Genomic DNA, 15,731 nt, shown 5'->3' on the forward strand with positions numbered 1-15,731 from the left:
TTATTTTTCCCGTATTTCTCCTCTCTTCCCAGTCTGTCAGTAACGCTCTGTTCAGTTCCTGTCTCTATGAAGCCCCTCCTTCTGAAAAGCACACTGTGCTCTGATTGGTCAGCTGGATCAGTGTGTTCTGATTGGTCAAGTACTGTGAGCGTGATTGGGAAATGTCCCGCCCCTTCCCATAACCACCAGTTTAACACACTTCTAACTCACTCAACCAGGCCCCGCCCCTTTATTCTTTTATTATAATGAGGAATATTGTGACGCGTTCGCTGCTCTGCTCACCTCATAGACTGCCAGGTCGATGCCAGCGTACGGGATGATGCCCAGCATGTTCGGTACGTAGCCTTTGTAAAACGCAGACATTCCCTCCACCCTCAGGATCTGTTTGGCACAGTCTGAGATGCCCTTGTACTGGCCCGTCTTTCTTAACGCCAGACGAGTTTTGAGAACCTGAACAGAAGAGCAAGTTTGATTACTACAAATTGAAAACGAAAACAAGCAAAGAAAATATTTTCTAAAAATTCCATGTATGCAGATGTAATTACAGTGTACATATGAAGCATAACCATAACATTTAAGTAGAGCACAAAATATCTTAATGCTACTGAAACAGACTTGAAGCAAAATATTCTCTATTTTTCCTATATGTCTAAACATCTATACATCTATAATGAAATGCAGTAGTCAACATTTGAAGTGGATCAAAAAAGTTCAAAGTTGTCCTAAGACAAGAACGAGTATTTTTCAAAATTCATGTATAACTTTGATGAAAGGTTTTGATCCACTTCAAATGTATGCATGTATAAAAAATGAGCAGTTTTGTGAGGTGGAGCTTCGGAGACGCACCTCCATGGGGTAAATGGTGCTCTGAGCAATGACTCCTGCCAGGGAACCGGCCACAAAACGCTCACCGATCCCCAGAGTTTCCTGACTGCTTCCCATCAGCCGTTTAATCTGTCGACAAAAGAAAAGTCATTCATTTAATGCATTTAATGATGCACACAAAATTGGTTTGATTTTAGTTGCTGAGAATAACCCTGTTTCCTTGTTTTCAAACATGCACCAATCTTTTTCATACTTCTCAAGTCGGACATTTACACCCCTGACAAAGGAAGTGCATCAGCTCTCATCCATTACCTGCTCGTAAGCCATGAATTTGAGGGCTGATTCAGGTGCGATTTTGATGACGTTGATGCCGTTGCCCCTCCATAACGAACGCATCCCTCCTTCCTTGATCATCTGGGCGAGACCACTCATGAGACACATGTTGTTGCCATGAGTACCATGTACCTGAGACAAGAAAATAAGAGGTTTATTAGAACCGGTTATATCTAAATAATAACAGATGATATCACACTTGTATGGTTTCAGTGATCTGAATTAACATGTTCTATTAAAACAAGAGTTTAGACCCTCACAAGCGGGAGAGCAAAGTTGAGTATGTCGAAAAATGTAGGTGAAAGGTTTTAAACCGAATCAACTGAACGATTAAAGTCCAATTGAGTAACGGCTGACGTAAACATGACTAAGCTGACACAGATCTTCACTATCACAGTCATGACAATGTCCACTCGTATCTCGTATCGGACCAATCAGAGAGCAAAACAGAGGGTGTGCTTGACCACTCGGATTCTGATTGGACGCTTGAATAATCTGTATAATAATTATTCTGTTCCCCGGAACACACATTTATGATACTGATTAACTACACTTATGACTCTTGGGTAACAAAACCAATTGTTCTGGCCATATAATTATGAAACCAGTTTCTCTGGGCCAATCTTACAAAATAAGTTTGCCTTATCCCTGATAAAAACCCTATTATTAACATTTTGGTGGTTCTTCAGTCTATAAAACACCTTGTATATACTGTAAAACTTGGTTATGTCTGGATTTAAGAGGGATTTATTTCAAATAATTCGTTATTTTGACATTCTTCCCATTTTGCTTGCCCTTTATCTAACATATACTTAGTTGATTAAGGGCTTGAGGTCTGAAGGAGGGATTTGAAGGAAAATGCTTGTGTAAATAAAACCTCCTTCAGTCCACAGAGAAAGCTGAGGTTGGGATTCATTTAAGACTACGCCCTTGAGTGAGTAATTTAACAGATTAAGTTAAAATCTGCATCACAAGATGCAACACTAATCTAGTTCTCTTGAACCCAGAAAGACGCAGGTCACGTGATCATCGTACCTGCATGAGGACTTTGAGTCGGTCGAGCGGCGCAGTGAAGGTTCGTGACACGGCTCCAGCTCCTCCACCAGCGACCAGATGTCTCCACCACATCCCGGTCATGTGCTCCTCCGACGTGAACTCATCTGGTACCATCAGGTTCTCTCCCACATCGAAGATCTACAAAGAAACAGATCACCGATACGGTTAACCAATTAACAATTAACCAATGTGTGTAAATCAGTGAATAGTATTCTGCATTAATGCTACTTCAAGAGAACTAAAGTGCAACGACCTTGGTGTGTGTGTGTCAAGTGTGTTCTGACCCGACCAGTGACGCAGCCGAAACGTTTTTGACGCACCAAGGTGCCATTTGATCGAAAAATCCATTGTGGACTTTAGAAACCCTCGTAAACTTGCGCACATTGCATCAGAGTCCATATTATTGCGCACTGAACTTGAGGACAAAGGCTGCGGTCCAGTTTAAACTGACATTAAATAGGTCACTGATACTGAAATTTAACTAATCAAACAACTAAATCAAGTCTCAAATTGAACAGCTAATTGTGCATGTCATCAAGACTTGTTGCGTAAGGAAGGGACAGTTAGTCTTGGTTTAATTTGAGTACTCTGATATTTGACTTGCAAAAATGTAATGATGGATTGATGCACGAACTCTAGCAGTCAGGACACAGACTAGTTTAGATTTAGCTGCAACGTTACACCTATTAAACTGGAGCCTGTCCTAGATCACAGTGTTCCTGTCGATATTTTAGGCACAGTCACTTTACGACCGCCATCAACCGTATATCATAAGTCCTAAAGCAATCCTAAAACTCAAGCCAGATACACACCTTTTAAGAAACCTGAATAACTCCCTGCAGACATATTAATCAGATCCCCATATTAATCAGATCCCCATATTAATCAGATCCCCATATTAATCAGATCCCCATATTAATCAGATCCCCATATTAATCAGATCCCCATATTAATCAGATCCCCATATTAATCAGATCCCCATATTAATCGCTTTGCAGTCATCAGGAATAAAGCCGCTTTTTAACTAAACGGGCCTTTCAGGTCGTTTAATTCTGAAGATTTGGACTAGCATTAGTTTGAGCGAGGGAGAAACTCTTACGGTTGAGTGTTTCCAGTACAGGATGATTTCGGGAATGTTATCGGCAGGTTGCAGCGTGGGATACTTTTTCCACTCGTTCCAGTCGATAGTCATTGTGCCATTTTTGTCCATGCTACAAGAGGAAAAAGACAAACAAGAGAGAAAGAAGACCGTTTACAACCTGGAAACAAGCTCTGCGCTTAATGAATTTAACAAATGATAAAAAAATTCTAACAAAGCTCTGATTCATTAAAGGTCCCATATTGTCAAAAATGAATTTCCTGGCGTTTGAAACAGAGGTCAATGCATTTCTATAGTTATAAACTAACAGTAAGTGTCTAAAATACAAAAAATATAATGAGAGTTAAAAATAGGAAGGTAAATTAGACTTTAAAGTCAACATGTCAATATTGCACATTTTTTTTATTCAAACAATATTTCACCTATTAAGGACTGTCTCCGCTTGCTGCAGGGAAATATGGACTCCAAGATCTCGCAAGGAGTTCACAATGTCACTGGCATTCACTTGACCTGACAAGAAACAAATTAAAGAAATGTCAGTCATTTTAAAAATCACCAGTTTGTGAGTTTGTAAATCAAGTATTGCATTGCATCACAAGGTATAATACCAGCTTTCTTTCTATCCAGGCTTTTGAAGACAAGCTTCAGGTCTTTCTCCTGGTCTTGGAGGTAGTGAACAAACTCTTCAAAGTCCAGCTGCCCATCATGCCCTTTCTCTTCAGTTTTCAATGTTTTCTGTGAGGGGGGAAAAGATGACAATTTTTAATGCAACCAAATCTAATCAGTGTGTGCAACTGCAAATATCCAATGCATTCCAGCAGCAAATCATTGCATAATCAGTAAGGTTAGTGTGTGAATACCAGCAGCTGGAAAACTAGAACAGAGGGAATGGGAGTAACTACTAACACATATGGGAACTTTAACTCATAATCAGATCACACTCTCAGTCTCCAGTCGTTGTAATTATTGAATGCATTCTCTAGAAAATCTGTTTGTGAGATTATAATCATGTTTGTACACTCATTCAGATTATTGCAACAGCTCAGACAATCATAATCAATAAACTTAAAGACCTATCAATTCTGATTGTCTCATTGAAACTGCACCAATAGGGGCACCATACAGCCTTCAATTAAAAAACGGAATTGAATTTTAAAATATGAATTTCTTTCGTCTGCTGAAATTATTTATTTATTTTATGCTGATAAGAAGTTTGTTCATACTATGGAAGTCAATGGGAACCATAAAGTGTTTGGTTACCAACATTCTTTAAAATATCTTCTTTTGTGTTCTGCAAATGAAAGAAATTCATACACGTTTGGAACAACTTGAGGGTAAGCAAATTAGGACAGAATTTTTATTTTTTTTAGGGTGAGTTATCCCTTTAAGCGCTCTGGAGGAAACTCCAAATATGGTCATTTTCACGGAAACGCGCGCGCGCAGGAAAGAGGAACGAGCACCGGAAACGTCATGCGTCAAAAATGTGTAGTTTCTTTAAAAAAAAAAAAAGAAAGAAAAGAAAAAAATCAACTACTTTTTACTTTATTCAAAGGTCCGCTTACATTGAATAACATATAAAGAAAGATTAGAAAGAATGTACATATGATTTGATCAGTTTTACCTTCTTCCATTTTCGGTATGTGGAGAATTCCTGCGACGGCAGAAGGACGCTGAGAGACTTGAGCGACTTCAGCTCGGACGGTAATCCATTCGACTCAAAATAGTCCACCTCGACATGATCTGAATTATGGACAGGCACATAAAGGCACAGGCACAACATCTTGAAAATAGTAAAAGTCTTCTACAATCAATAAATAAATAAATAACACAGGAACACTTTCGCCCGTCGGCGGTGAAACGCTGAAATGCCGGTAACGGCGCTGAGTGAGTCTAGAAAAGTCCTTAGACACGCCCACTGAATGAAGGAGGCGGACTCTGATTGGCCACCGGGTTCTACGCATTTGAAATCCGTCATTGATGTCAGAGTCTCAAAGTCCAATCACGGCTGGAGGCCATTGGGTCGTATGTAAATCAGGCCCATCCTCTTTCACTACTGAACTCCGGCTTGAGCTGGCAGAGGAGACATCATGTGACATTCTGTGAAATTTCAATGGAAGTGACTCATAGAATTTCACATTTTCTCACAGGACAGAGAAACCGACATAGACCTGTAACATGTTGTATATTGTTAGACAAAAAAGTAATTAAAAGTTAATAATAAAAATAAACTTTATTGACCCCCTTAACATGCCTCAAGTCAGGGTTATTATAGTGAACTAAAACTTAGACCATTAAAACATTTTTTTTACTTGAAGTATATATATACAAATATAAAAATAACAAATAGCCTATTAAAATATAAAGTATATATTAGATCGAACTTATTTTGTGAGATTTTGTTTATTTTTGCTGTGGCCTGAAAATAAGTCTGAAAAGGCTATTTTGGTTCAGCTATAATTTCTTTATTAGGCCTAATTTACATAAATGTGAACATAAAGTGTGTGTTTGCATAATTTAACTGTTTGTTTTTGCATTGACCTGTTTCATAAATTACATAAAATTACTGCACTCACTTTCTTGAGGTCTCCTTCCCTTCTAACTCACTGTAATTTGCATATGTTTGTGATTATAGAATTAGCCCTGTGCATATAGAAAGAAATAACTGAAGCCAAACATAACTAATTAGAGTTAGCAGGTCAGTACAGGGTATTTTCTTGGTTAGTAGCAGTAATTATCGTTAATAGGCCCAAATATAGGCTAAACGGCGACTCTGTAATCCTGCAGCAAAGCTGTCTGTCTCCGGTTGCAGGATACGTCAGAGTCTGGTGGAGGACATACGTGTCCGTGCCAAAACTCACTCCACAGAGATTTATCACTATCTGTGAGGGGGACACCAACCTATAAACCATCTGTAACCTACAGCGGGGGTGTTACGGGGGAAAAGCCTGCTGTATAAAAAGATTGGTTGTTAGACGTCTTCAAATGCCAGAAGTTTTAACTATAAATCTTTTAACTAAAAATAGAACTTTTAATTCTTCTTTCATTTGGCAATCCGAATAGGCCAGTTATGCAATGTGTGTCTGTATTTGCACTATTATGCCACAAGTACAGAAGCTTGTTTCTGCCACGGAATAAAAAACTTTTTTCTCGCATCTGCGAGTTCATATCTCAGAATTGCGAGTGTATATCTCACAATCCCAAATCGCAGGATATAAACACGGCATTGCAAGAAAAAAACTCAAAATTGGTGGATAAAAAGTCACTTTTTTTTTATATACAGTGGTGGAGGCAAGCTTCAATAGAAGTGCAATGTCATATGATCAGTGTCGGGGAAAGTTACTTTTAAAAGTAATGTGTAGGGTTACTTTTGCGTTAATTTTTCTCACCTGGGCTGAGCTTGAAATGAATAAGCCTCGGACTGAAGGAAACACAAATGTGATGTTTATCTAAAGTCTTTTTTGCTTATTCGTATGATTGAATTGGATCATCGAAGGTCTGCAGGAAAGACATTGAGTAATAAAGTGAGATTAAATACATAAAGTAGCATGTATTTAACATTTATTTGTTGCAGGTTTGCGTAATATTAACTAGTTTTCATATCAATGTTTTTATTCATTTTGAGGAACACTGAATCTGTTTTTGTGCATGTGAGAGTAAACAAATGCTTACATTAGTCTACAACTACAATAACCATCATATTCACACACAACACCAATGAATTTACTCACAATATCTCTCAACATAGAGGAGTTGTCATTCAATTTAAGTGCCAACAAAATGACTTATTTGAAAAAGTACCTTTGTCGTAAATTTAAAAGTAAAGCATAATACACCTGAAAAAAGTAATCTGATTACATAACTTGTGTTACTTGTAATGTGTCACGTGCAACACTGCATATGAAGTAATCAGTGAGCTTGCATTGATTTGCGCATGTTTTATTTGGTATATTTTATTTCCTTTACTCTCCAACCAGAACAGGTAATATCTTAACATGCATCAGAAGAGTTGATCTTTGTAACACAATCCAGTGGATCTTGCTAGTGCACTCATGTACTGTATGCAGCGTCGCATCAGGCTGGCCTTATGACTGAATTTGACTCCTGTGCTCTCTAAAAACTAATTTTAGCCATAAGTCACACGCAGGGGGATCACTAAACACATGCAGCGGGATAGACGCAGGCTTTGGGAGTCAGTACAGAGCTCTTATTTCATCAAGCAGGGTTGAGAGAAAGACAACTGCTCCTGTGTGAATGATGTTTCATTCATTCAAGACCTTTATAGTCCCAGAGAGTGATGCAGCTCATAAAGTTCGACACATTTTCAGTTTCAGATTCACTGCAAACCATGATAATTTGGCAGAACTCAAAAATTTGAGGCAATCAGTTGACTACAATTTTTTTTTACATTAAAGTCCTCCTTTGGTGAAAATCCAGTTTTTAATGTTGTTTATGTCTCTATGTGGTGTTTTTAATCTGCTTTAAGACAAACCATGTGTAAATTCATAAGTCGACAGCATTGCTGAGTATTTCCTCCTTAAAACTGCAGTGAACCAAAGACAGTCTCAAAAACACGCTTTGAAATCGCTGGTGTTTCTGACGTCACAAACTACCTTGTAACCAATCAGATCAACGTGTGATCGCCAACCAGTGGATCTCTGAGCTGAGTGAGTGAGTGGAGGCGGGGCTCATTTGCATATTCATAGAACCACTAAATGAGGCAAGGGTGTCGAGTTACATTCAAGATATTTTAATGCATAATGATTTTTTTTTTCAAGAAAAAATCAAAAATGAGTTTTAACGGATAAAATGATGGGGGGACTTTAACAAACTCCAAGATTTTGTACTTACTCTACAGACATGTTAATAGCATTGAAATGTTGACTAAGCTAACTCATACAATTTGATTGAATAGATGTCACATTAACTCAAATCTTTTAAAATTAGATAACACACTAATCTTGCATGTGCTGATTTTACTGGCATAAAAATTATTCATATATGATTTTGCAGTCCATCCTCAATCTAACACAATACTGCAACATACACCCTATAAATCCTAACGCAACAGAAGATTAAACACTAGCACATCTCTCCCTATATTCATCTTGTGCAAAAACACAAAAAAATAACATTTCTTTTCATAATGAATCCTCCTTATGTTTGACGCAAAGCATGCTGGGAACTATAAATTTGCTTGTTCAGCTTACAGTTCACTTAACTTTTTTTTACTTTAAACTTTCAGTAATATTTGAGTGTTTTAATTTAATTCAGGTTTACACGGTTTCTCTGGAGTTTTTCTCTTTTTAACTGCACTGAAAACAATTGGATTTACTTTGACACAGTTTTCATTCAAAAATGACTATTAATTCTCAGAAATAATTACAAAGATAAGGCAGGTATAGCACAATTAAACATGAAATTAAGAAGTAGACAGAATGAAATATTTTCTTGTAAAACGTTCTCCAATAATCTTTGTTTTATTCACAACTGTGAAAAATTTGTGTATTTTGTCTTATTCTGTTAAGTACTAAAAATTATTCTTAAATATGGACGCGGTGTCTAACTGAAAGTGTTCTGAAAGTAAAAAGTGTCCATATTTAATTATACTTAAGTGTTTTAAAAGTAACATGTTCAATGCATGGCTTTCACAAGCATAAATGACCATATAGTGACAAGTTACATTTTACACGAGTTCATTATTAGTGTTAAATAAGCTTCATTCGACTGTAATTTGATCAGCTCAGTAAGAAAAATATTTTTAGTAAGTCATGATAGTCAGTGAAATATTGGCTTTTAAGGTGTAATTTATAAATGCACAAATACTGTTTCTAAGTACAAATACAAAGTATAATAATGAAATGCAATTATTCAGGTACACTTTACACCTCTTGGGTCATAATGCTGTTCTGAACACAAGTTATGAAACAAAGTTTGTTTTTCAGGTAAACTTTCTGATCAATGGACTGGCCAATCGAGATAAGGCCAGTTCTAACCGTTTATCTGTTTATATGTCACATACAAATACATCCTTTGCATGAAGATAAACGGCTCATTCATAAAGAGCTCCATACATTCAAACTCAAAGAGCAATTAAAGGTGTACATTATTAACCACAGTACAGAGTTCCAGGACAGAAAGTGCTGTGTTTGTTTTGATCTGGTTCTGGATTACGTCTGATCCCTGAAGTGCATCCGATAAACTTTACCTGGAGGTCAGATTGACAGATGACAAACAAGATGTGTGTTACGTGCTATTACCTGCTTCAGTCACTGTTTGTCTCTGAATAACGGGATCAACAGCGATTCTGCTGAGAGTCTCAAACGCTCTTATCAACAGAAACAGGAATAAAGTGCAGTTTGTGTGAAGAAATGCTGTGGTTGAGTTCCTGATATCACAGATCGGCTTTACTGAGCAGAATACGGGATTTTCTATAAAAGACAACAACACATTTTCACAACTTAACCATTCAAAGGTCAAGATTTTTTTAATGTTTTTGAAAGAAGTCTCTTCTGCTCACCAAGGCTGCATTTATTTGATCAAAAATAGAGTAAAAACAGTGAAATATTATTACAAAGAACTGTCAATATACAGTAAAGTGTAATTTATTCCTGTGATCAAAGCTGAATGTTCAGCATCATTACTCCAGTCTTCAGTGTCACATGATCCTTCAGAAATCACTCTAATATGATGATTTGCTGCTCAAGAAACATTTATGATTATTGTCGATGTTGAAAACAAGCCTTTAAACAGTGTTGTGTTTTACATTTAAGTATACACATACACGCAAGGAAAACCTCAACATTGTAGTTTTGACAATGCTGACATTGTCATGTTGATGTATTGCCATAAAAAAAACACACGTGCAATTCAGATTTTACACCAGAAAGCATAAAGCCTGTATTAAATGACTGGCTGGACTTTCTTGTTCACTGAAGTTTTGCATTCACAGTTTAGCTTGACCGTGAGAACAAAACACAAAGTCCTGCCAGGTCCGTGAATACCGTAGTGAAAGACTATAAAAAGATGAGTTAAGAGCATCACAATCACTCACACAGTCTGTCATGTGTTCAGCATTTCTGTTGGCCAATACAGCTCAAGAACACTGTAGAGGTCGCAGTTCCTGAAGATGTTCATGTGCTGAAAGACATCATGTTCTTTCATCAGTGTAACCAACAATGATCTTTCAGTTCATTCTACAAGCACATTTTATACATTTTACAGTGTATAAGTAACTCAACCAATAATGTAAAAAAGATCAACACATTTCCACTGCTGTACTAAGGAGATTATGACAGATTTACTCTATTCAAAGAACTTCATTTGCATGTCTGACCTCAATTTTGTTCCCAAATGTCTGCGAACAAGAGCCAAATTCTTAGAAATCGGCAAATGAGAACAAAAAAACACGAAATAAGGTTTAACTTCCAGTAAGAATGCGAGGGCAACCTCTGATACAATGTGTCAGTTTGAAACTATTTAGAATTCCAAACAGTTTAGTTTTGATCATAAACAATACGGAATGATTTACAATGTAACTGAATTCAAATGAGTGAATCATTTCACACAGAAAGAATCCTTACAATGTACTTGGATGTTGTCAACACATCTTTAACAGCAGAACAGCAAAATATCACAGTGATCCATTACATTATAGTGTGATCATTAAAGGGTTGCTTGTGTGTTTGCTGCTGTGAGGAAGCACCTCTCGTTTCATTTCAATAGGTGACTTTATTCTAAGAATCCAGTTTTATCAAGATATAAGTTTGAATTCTCAGAACGGTCCTGCTTGATCTATTTCAGTCCATTATTTCTAGGAAGCCAATGTCAAAGACATAGCCCGTTTTTATGAGATTCATTATTTACACAAACTTCAAAAGCCCTGTTCTGTAAAAATTGCTTTATAAGTTTGCACACTTCCACAATAACTGCTTAGAAACGCCACAGGTCAAATCTTTATAGACATGATGTGGACATATTCACACAAGCTTGACAATGAAAATCCTGTCAGTGTTCTTAAAACTATTTTTAGACTTTGTTTTGCCAGCAGTCTGAGAGGATATAAGGGCCGCTGTTTATTATGGGACACTTTTGGTTTCCTTGCCGACCGACCCATACAGGTACAGTCCAGAAACTTCTGCTCATTATTGGTGGAATGAAAGCACAGCATCTGAAAACAAGGCCTCATAATTCACCTGGCATCTGGATGTAAAGGATGGACTGTTATTTTTGCACTATAAAAGCATCTGTTGAAAAACGATTAAACAAATTGAACAAAATAAATTAAATGGAAGATCAAAAATTGGATTTAACATTATTGATATTCTATAGTAATTTTTCATTGTCACTGAATTATTAGTAGCCTATATGTTTCTTTTGCTGATTTTATAAAATTGTTGTGCAAAAAAACAATTAACAAAATATTAACAGGGTGGAACAGTGGTATAAAGATTGGGTGGACGGATGGTTTCCTATCGCTCACGTACAACTGGAACTGGATTTAGATGGGAAACAATATTTAAAACATTGCCAGTGAACTTTAAATGCACGTCTTCAACTTTAAACATAAAATAATTTAACAGAGTGGACATTCTGATCTAAAATCAGCCAATGCCCCATCTCTAAGCAACAAGAAGCCAGAAGTTTTATATAATAAAGTATTGCATGGTCTTTAAAACTATATACTTTTTTCATATTTCCCTCAACAGGGTGGACATACTAAGGTTGACCACATCAAATTTGAAAGATAAAATTGGTAACAGTTTAACTATCTCTCACTTTCCCAAGTTGTTTTCCCTCTAAAGAACACAGTAAAAAAAGTTGTGTGAACAAGTCCCTGTCAGAAAGGATGCAAGGGTGATAACAATTTTCGTCCCTGAAGACGACAATGACCGTTGAATCCCGCTCCCCCTTCAGCAGTCTGTTTGTGGAGTGTGCTATTAGGGACTTTCTATGGACTCATTTGGAGCAACAAATAAGCAAATATGAATATGTGGCTTCATTTTTCTATCCAATTAGAGCAGATATCGGGCGTTTACTACGTTTCGACCATAGACTGTAAAAAATATGGACAAAGCGTCTGTGACGTCACCCATAGACTTTCTGAAGAACGGGTTTGAAGCCGTTTATGGGGGGTATGGGCGGCGCCATCTTGGAAAATCTTGGGAAATCCTAACCCCGCCCACCTTCTGACGCAGCGCGCGTCACTCAGCTCGCTGTGCTACTCCGGTTATCTCTGTGTATTTAGGCAACGAAATATGTTATAAAACACCATACTAACTCTTTTCGTTTTCATTTAAAGAAATCTTAAACATGATAGCCACACAAATGTGGTTCAGGCAACGCATATTGATTATATTCACTGCACATAACGTTTGCCTATTTATAAAAAAACAAAATATAAAACTCAAACCTGCCTCTTTTCGTTTTAAATATAATATAAAAATATTAAACATTTTAATATGGTCCAGGCAATATGTGCATTTGTACTAAACAACAGATTTTGCAGTAAACAACATTACAGTTTTTAAAATTTTTAAATACAATTATTACAATTTAAAATGACAAAACTCAACCCAGTCTCTTTTTGTTAAATTTCAGTTTTATCAATATTAGCCATTATAAAAGTATAAGTAAAAGGTACAAGAAGCTATACAAATAAAGCAAACAATTCAGTCAAACATACAAAGTCAGCGCTCTAGTCTAACGGTAAAGTTAAATACTTATAAAGTTATGAAACTTCCCCTCAGCCAAAACGATTGGCCAGGGAACAAATTATAGATTCACGAGACCAAAAATCGCCCATTAGATACAGACAAGACGAATTATATCTCATGTTTAACCACTACAGAGACGCCAGAGAAAGCGGCGAACGTCAGAACGACAAGCCGAGGAAAGGCTGTTCCCAGCAGGTATGAGCGCCGAGCGCCCGGTCATCGCTGGATCTCACAACTGGATAAAATATTCATAAATCTTTAAATAAACCACAGATTTGAGCTTTAAACAACTACATTCTCGCCTGAAAAACTCTTAAAACTACATTTCATGATACAGAAACAGTAGTATTATATTTCAACTGGCGCTTCTTATGTTGTCATTCTCCTTGGCGCAGCCTAAGCTGTCAATCAAGCTGTCAATCAAAGTTAACCACGCCCTTATTTGTCATACATTTTATATCTAAATACTATCTAAACTAACGAGTTTGAAAAAAATTCACTCCCCTCACCGTTGTCAGGCACTCGGAAGCTATCGAAAAATACAATAAAAGTCCATGGGACCAACCTGTAAAAACATCAATTTATGCTGTGAAAACGGACATTTTAACATGGGGGCTATGGACATTTGCTCCCTTTTGGGACCTTCCCCTAGCGGATTTTCGATGTATTGCAGTTTTTCGCACTTCCGGGTAGGCTTCATTTTTCAGATTAGAATGTTGCCGCTTGGTTTCGACGAGTTCTTGGTTCCATTTCGGTTTCCATAACTGCTCTTCAGAGAGAGACCAATGGCACCATTTTGGGTGATTTGTTGCACAGATTGACTATAGGCTTGTTCGACTTCATGCAGCTCTGCGCAGACCGATCGGCGGCTGACTTAAAGCAGTGCATGCTGGTTAGAAATTTTGTCCGACTTGATACAGCGCCGACACCACGTGACTGTGACGTGTGCCATCAAAGTACCGCGAGAGCAATTCGAGAGTAGCCGGAGAACTCAGCCAGCGCAGCTTCTCCAGAGCGGCTGCACTGGGCTGATGACGACACAGCTGTTCCACGATTGGCTGGATTCACTGCATGACAACGATCACGTGTGTTTCGTGTTTATTCGAACACCTTTAGTTCCTCTAAAGCTCTCAAATCAGTTTTTTTATAACAGTAAACACTCTTTTCATGTCGTTGCGATGTTATATTGTGTCATGTTTATAAAATTAAAACTGATTAAAAAACGTAGACTCCACTTCATTGATAGTAGCTTATGTTTAACTTTATTCTTGTTCAAACAGACGCTGTATGAAGCAGTACATAAAGTATTGAATGAAAATGTCTCTGAAACATCTATTATTTGGCAAATATTGCATTTATTTCACTTCAGCTGTGGTAAAGTATGCAAACACCACGTGAGCGGTCACCACGGGAATCAGAAAGTGTCCGACTTCACGTCTCCGTTTGCAGCTCCTCCCCGCCTGCACGCGGCTACTCTCGCCGATCGGTTACATCCAGCCGCAGCCGATGTCGAACACACCTCTTGAGAAGCTGCGCTGGCTGAGTTCTCCGGCTACTCTCGAATCGCTCTCGCGGTACTTTGATGGCATACGTCACAGTCACGTGGTGTCGGCGCTGTATCAATGCTGCGTTCCAGTCCAAAATTGTCATGCCCTTCACTCGCTAACTTCCCTTCGTCTCGTTCACTCGGATGTACGTCATTGCGAGTGCCCACTACTGGCGGAAACTGCAATGGGCTGAACTGGAACGTCCTAAGCCCTTGATCACTTGGAATCAGCTGTGGAGTTGATTTATTATTTACATTTTTTTCCCTTTAAAGTCCCCATTAAATCAAAATTGACTATATTTACTTTGTTCGCCTAAATTGATCGTTTTGTGCTGAACAATTCATCCATGCGAGTCAATCCACACAAAATAATATCTTTAATCAAAATCTGAAAATGCCCCTCCCCTCTGCATTGGAGGACCTTCACTGATGACGCAGGCTTGAGGAATTTGGCGTCTGCTTAATCCGTAACCACGCCCCTCCAACTGACAGTAGACAGGCGACCATTTGAACTCTCCGCATGTAACGGCTCAAACATGTAAGGTCTGATTCCCGTGACGAAATGATCCTCCGTGTGTTCCTGTTCTTCTTCATCTTCCTCCTCCTCCTGCTGCAAACTAAATTGCGGTGATTCAGGTGGCGAGTAATCCTCAACAACCGATTGTAAACTTGCGTTTAGATCTGCCTCCATTTTTTGAATTAAACACCTACTTATCTAGATCCAATCAGGTGCTAGTTGGAAAATAAACCACGCCCACTATTTTCCTCATTTATTATTCCGTTTCTCTCGGAAATGCGTCACAACACTGGAGAAAAGTCGTTTGCAACTTCCGTTTCACGGGGACTTTAAGAATTTGTTTAATGCAGCATCCAAATGTCTATAGGTGTGTTTGGGTTGTTTTAAATTTTAAAAATTATAATTAATAAATCATAGATTTGTCTGTGTGGTGGTGATTAGACGAGATATGCGGTGACATCACAATCGTGTTGCATTGTGGGACATATAGGTGCCTGAAGTGTACATTTGAAGCAGACTCGTTCCCTCGGTCAAAATCGAGGGAACGAGGGTCTGTCCATCTAAACTTCCCTCGTCCACTTCACGAAGTGGAACGCACTTCAAAATGGCGGCAGGGATTTCCCCGAGGGGAAGTGCTTAGGG

General features: G+C 38.0%; 1 protein-coding gene across 1 annotated transcript in view; it reads right to left on the minus strand.

The window, feature by feature from the left end:
• The window catches only part of slc25a25a (solute carrier family 25 member 25a), a 7,130-nt gene extending 1,929 nt beyond the window's left edge, over positions 1 to 5,201 (minus strand). The window contains exons 1-8 of the mRNA XM_079896485.1: positions 4,935 to 5,201; positions 3,922 to 4,048; positions 3,736 to 3,823; positions 3,314 to 3,425; positions 2,194 to 2,352; positions 1,138 to 1,290; positions 847 to 954; positions 283 to 450 (exon numbers count right to left, since the gene is read on the minus strand). Coding sequence (XP_079752611.1) covers positions 283 to 450; positions 847 to 954; positions 1,138 to 1,290; positions 2,194 to 2,352; positions 3,314 to 3,425; positions 3,736 to 3,823; positions 3,922 to 4,048; positions 4,935 to 5,093 — 1,074 coding nt within the window. The 5' untranslated portion in view covers positions 5,094 to 5,201. The remainder of the gene's footprint in view (positions 1 to 282; positions 451 to 846; positions 955 to 1,137; positions 1,291 to 2,193; positions 2,353 to 3,313; positions 3,426 to 3,735; positions 3,824 to 3,921; positions 4,049 to 4,934) is intronic.
• Positions 5,202 to 15,731: the final 10,530 nt, after the last annotated feature.

This window comes from Squalius cephalus, assembly GCF_949319135.1.
Source record: "Squalius cephalus genome assembly, chromosome: 16".
NCBI lineage: Eukaryota > Metazoa > Chordata > Actinopteri > Cypriniformes > Leuciscidae > Squalius > Squalius cephalus.